We start from the raw sequence: 3,972 nt of genomic DNA, 5'->3' as shown, positions 1-3,972 counted from the left end.
AATTATAATATGGCTGCAGTATGGTGGGTTTTGCAAATAGCTAATGAGGAAGAAAAGAATTTATTAAGAATACAGAGAAGACAACTGCGAGATGCAGTTAACCCTTTTGAAATTCCAGAATCACAATTTCTTTCTTTATATCGGTAGGTAAAAAAATACTTTAACAAGATTAAATATTAAAAATAAAAACATGAAGAAAAGTATAAAAATAAATTACATAAATATAATAATTTATATATTTTAAAGTAAAAATAATTTTTATACGTAGAACTTTGAATTTATTGTATCTTATTTATTATATATCTTGTTTATTTTATTTTATGTAACAGTGTAAATATATTGTGAATATAAATATATATATTAAAAATATTTAATGCACAGGCTTTCAAAAGATGCTGTGTTGGCATTATGCATAAACATACAACCTTATGTGCAAGAAGCTGTAAGACCAACAGCGATTCCATTGGAATTAAAGGTAAAATAATGATCAAGTTAAAGATAAATATGTATTATATCAAAATATACTGCTCACATGTTGCAAATTATAATAGTTATATGTAAGCTATTGTAAATATATCTTAATTATTGTTTTTTTAATTGTAAAGGTTCTAGCAACGTTAAATTTTTTAAGTTCAGGGTCCTATCAAAGAAGAGTTGGACAAGATTTTCTAAGCTGTATGTGCCAGGCATCTATTAGTGGTGCAATACATGAAATTATAAATGCAATAAATGTCATTATACCACAATGGATCAAATTTCCTGTGCAAGCTAATGAGATTGAGATAATCCAGCAACAGTGAGTCAATTAAACTATTATTTTCTCCAGTTGTAAAACATTAAAAAATAGTTTTTTGATTCCTTTTATCCAATTTTTATTAAAATATAAGAACATTTGCAACTTAAGAAATTTTTCATATTACAAAACATTAAGATACACAATCATATTTCAGATTCTGGATTAATACCAATTTCCCAGGTGTAATAGGAGCCGTTGATGGAACACACATAGCAATTTGGCCACCTGTTAAAAGAAGAGAACATTTATATATAAATAGAAAATTATACCATTCGTTAAATGTCATGATAGTAAGTAAAAATTTAATAGTAGATTATTTGTAATAGGAGAGGTGATCTTTCTCTCTACTACAACGAGCAGCATTTCATCGTAGCATAACATACAGGGCCGTAACAATGTAATTTGATAATTGAAAAGATTTGTATATCTCTTATGTAATAGAGGACAGAGCAAAACCCGATATTCTTTACTTGAGATATAAATATAAATATTAAAAGCATTTCTTATTAAGTTATACTTTATGTTATACTTTAGGTTAGTGATTATAATGGCAGAATATTAGCAGTAGTGGCGAATCATGGAGGTCGGACACACGATGCCAGAGTATGGAGTTCGTCTCGGTTATCAAGACACATGTTAAACCAGTATGAAAATGGAAGAAGAAATTTATGGTTGTTAGGTGAGGCTCTTATAATATATATATATATTTTTAAATAATTTTCTATAAATCTGAACTTTATATTTTACTAAAATTGATGTTAGTATTTTTAATTTTTGAACTTATGCTTTCTGTTTTAGGAGATTCTGGCTATCCATTGTTACCATATTTAATGACTCCAAAATTAAATCAACCACCAAGGTCTTCCAGGTGCGTTATACACAGATGCTCATGCTACAGCACGATGTTGCGTGGAGAAAACAATAGGAGTATTGAAAGGGCGTTGGAGATGCTTACGTAAAGAAAGAGGTTTACATTATTCTCCAGAATTTGCAGGTAATGTAATTTGTATTTTATATAGATATATAAAAAATATGTTTAAAATTACTGTAGAAATTTATTATCTTTATTTCAGCACTTATAGTAAATGCGGCTTGTGTACTGCATAATATTGCCAAACATTATAACATTGCAGATGGTGAAATATATAGAGAAGAGATTGAAGAGGATGATATTGAAGTAGAAGACAATATCTATGGAAATATGCGTGTAAGAGGAAATATAGTGCGAGAAACAATAATTCAAAGATATTTTGCATAAAAAACTTAATTTTATTTTATATTTTATGTATTACATAAAGAAATACTCATGTATTACAGAAAGAAGTATCACAGTTTTATTTATGTATCACGTAACTCAAACAAACAAAATAAAATAAAAATTATAAAATAAAGAAAATCAAATATAAAATTAATATTTTTTCGTGCATAAACTATATGAACGTGTTTAAACTGTGTAAACTAAACTATGCAAAAAAATATTTAATGTCAATTAAGTTCTTATTTGTATTAATATTTTGGAATCTATTTTTCATATTATAGTCTCAGTTGCAGCCCATGATTTTAAAGCTGCTTTTATCTCTATTAGTTCGGATAAAATATTCTTTTGCACTTTTAATGCCTTTTTCTTAAGTTTTACTTCCTTTTTTTTTAGTTTTACTTTTACTTCTTGTAGTTCTAACATGTTATATGATATTTTTTGCATTGAGTTTCCTATAATTTTAAAGTAAATATTCTATGAAAAAATTTATTATTAAGATGTATCAGGGCCAATTACACCAACGTTGATTAACTGTAACCTTCGGTTAAACTCACTCTTTATCTTTTTCTAACTGTTCCCTTATGCCGATTTCTACCAATGTAGAATAACTTTAATCTCGGTTTAACTTACTTTCTATCTTTTTCTAACTTTTAGAACTAGGAAAAGATGACAGGTAGGTTAAACCAAGATTAAAATTAACCTGCGTTGATAGAAATGGATATTAGAAATAGACGCGAAGAGTAAGTTTAACCGAAGGTTACAGTTAACCGACGTTGATAAAACTGGTCCTTAGTAAGATGTATTAGTAATTTTGCATATATTAATATGTAAGATTATTTTTATTACATAAGTTACCTCCTGTAGTATTCTTTATTTTTGTATTAACTTTTCTTCGTTTCTCTATATTATTATGTGGTGGTATATTTTCAGCATTTTCTATATTTCCATTATCTTCCTCAGTTATCATGTGCACGTCTTGTTCTATTGTTTCAGTATTTTCCGCATCTTGTATTGTTTGTTCTAAAATAGGATTTTCTTCCATGTTAATTCCACCTTCTGGAATGTTTTCCATACCAGCTGCCTCTGGTGTCAACAATTCCAAAACTTCCTCTTCAAAGTTTGAAAAAGCTATTTTTAAAGGCGGACCACCACCAGTCCCTTGCACATAACTGCGTCTTTTTGCTTCTTTTTTCAATATATAACTCTTTATGTCTTTCCATGTCTATATTAACAAAATTTTTTTATAGTTAATAATAAATAAATGTATTATTTAAGACAATTTTTGGCAATTATTTGGTACATATATTAAAGTTGCCATCAGTAGTTGCTATTGGTATTGGTGCAATTTGGTACACTTTGGTTGCTTATACTAGAAGCACGTTAAAAATCACCTTTAATATTATAAAACTAAATAATAAAAATAAAATTATATAACCTTTGCCCATTCTTTACCACTTTTTTGAGGACCTTCGAGAATTGTATTGATGCCTTGTGCAATTTCATCCCACAATTTAGCCTAAAAATATTTTGTAAAAAATAATTATTTATTTAACATTTTCAATAATACATGTAATAATACTTTTAATTTACCAAATGTAATCGACTCTCGGTTTTTCTGTCTATTCTTCCCGTCACTAATTCGGGATTGCATTTTAAATAATTTAACAACATTTCCTTTTGTTTCATAGTCACATTCATGTTTTATATTTTTGTCTGTCAAGTTATAGGTTATATTATTTTGCGGTTTGTCGTATATGCAGTGCTGTACTGATTTCACTTTCCACGCATTCAAGCTACATTACATGATCGCTATACGTGAAAAGTTTCACGAGAAATCTGGATGAGTGAAAAATGAAAAGTGAAAAGTGAAAAATGAAAAGTGAAAAGTTTCACGTGAAAATACATGATCGATGCCCAG

The 3,972-nt window shown here is 27.9% G+C and overlaps 2 protein-coding genes across 2 annotated transcripts; one reads left to right on the top strand and one right to left on the bottom strand.

Moving 5' to 3' along the window:
- The first annotated feature begins 740 nt into the window (after positions 1–740).
- On the top strand, positions 741–2,114 carry LOC112453122. Its single transcript, XM_025013686.1, has 5 exons — positions 741–796; positions 951–1,086; positions 1,331–1,475; positions 1,595–1,790; positions 1,870–2,114. Exons 2-4 carry the CDS (start codon positions 1,081–1,083, stop codon positions 1,753–1,755), a joined length of 312 nt encoding a protein of 103 aa, XP_024869454.1. The 5' UTR covers positions 741–796; positions 951–1,080; the 3' UTR covers positions 1,756–1,790; positions 1,870–2,114.
- A 34-nt stretch (positions 2,115–2,148) lies between these two features.
- LOC112453121 lies at positions 2,149–3,929 on the bottom strand. The gene is made up of 3 exons (XM_025013684.1): positions 3,645–3,929; positions 3,490–3,570; positions 2,149–3,276 (listed from the first exon to the last, which is right to left on the bottom strand). Exons 1-3 carry the CDS (start codon positions 3,750–3,752, stop codon positions 2,875–2,877), a joined length of 591 nt encoding a protein of 196 aa, XP_024869452.1. The 5' UTR covers positions 3,753–3,929; the 3' UTR covers positions 2,149–2,874.
- Positions 3,930–3,972: the final 43 nt, after the last annotated feature.

This window comes from Temnothorax curvispinosus, unplaced genomic scaffold (assembly GCF_003070985.1).
Source record: "Temnothorax curvispinosus isolate PA1 unplaced genomic scaffold, ASM307098v1 QBEX01004074.1, whole genome shotgun sequence".
Taxonomy (NCBI): Eukaryota; Metazoa; Arthropoda; class Insecta; order Hymenoptera; family Formicidae; genus Temnothorax; species Temnothorax curvispinosus.
This window is presented reverse-complemented; position numbering and strand designations above follow the sequence as displayed.

Coding starts and splice junctions, on each gene's coding strand:
- LOC112453122 (XM_025013686.1), top strand. Junction 1,476..1,594: donor AAGAAATTTATGGTTGTTAG/GTGAGGCTCTTA, acceptor TTTCTGTTTTAG/GAGATTCTGGCTATCCATTG.
- LOC112453121 (XM_025013684.1), bottom strand. CDS start 3,752: ATGAATGTGACTATGAAACAAAAGGAAATGTTGTTAAATTATTTAAAA. Junction 3,571..3,644: donor CCGAGAGTCGATTACATTTG/GTAAATTAAAAG, acceptor AAATATTTTTAG/GCTAAATTGTGGGATGAAAT. Junction 3,277..3,489: donor GTGGTAAAGAATGGGCAAAG/GTTATATAATTT, acceptor TTGTTAATATAG/ACATGGAAAGACATAAAGAG.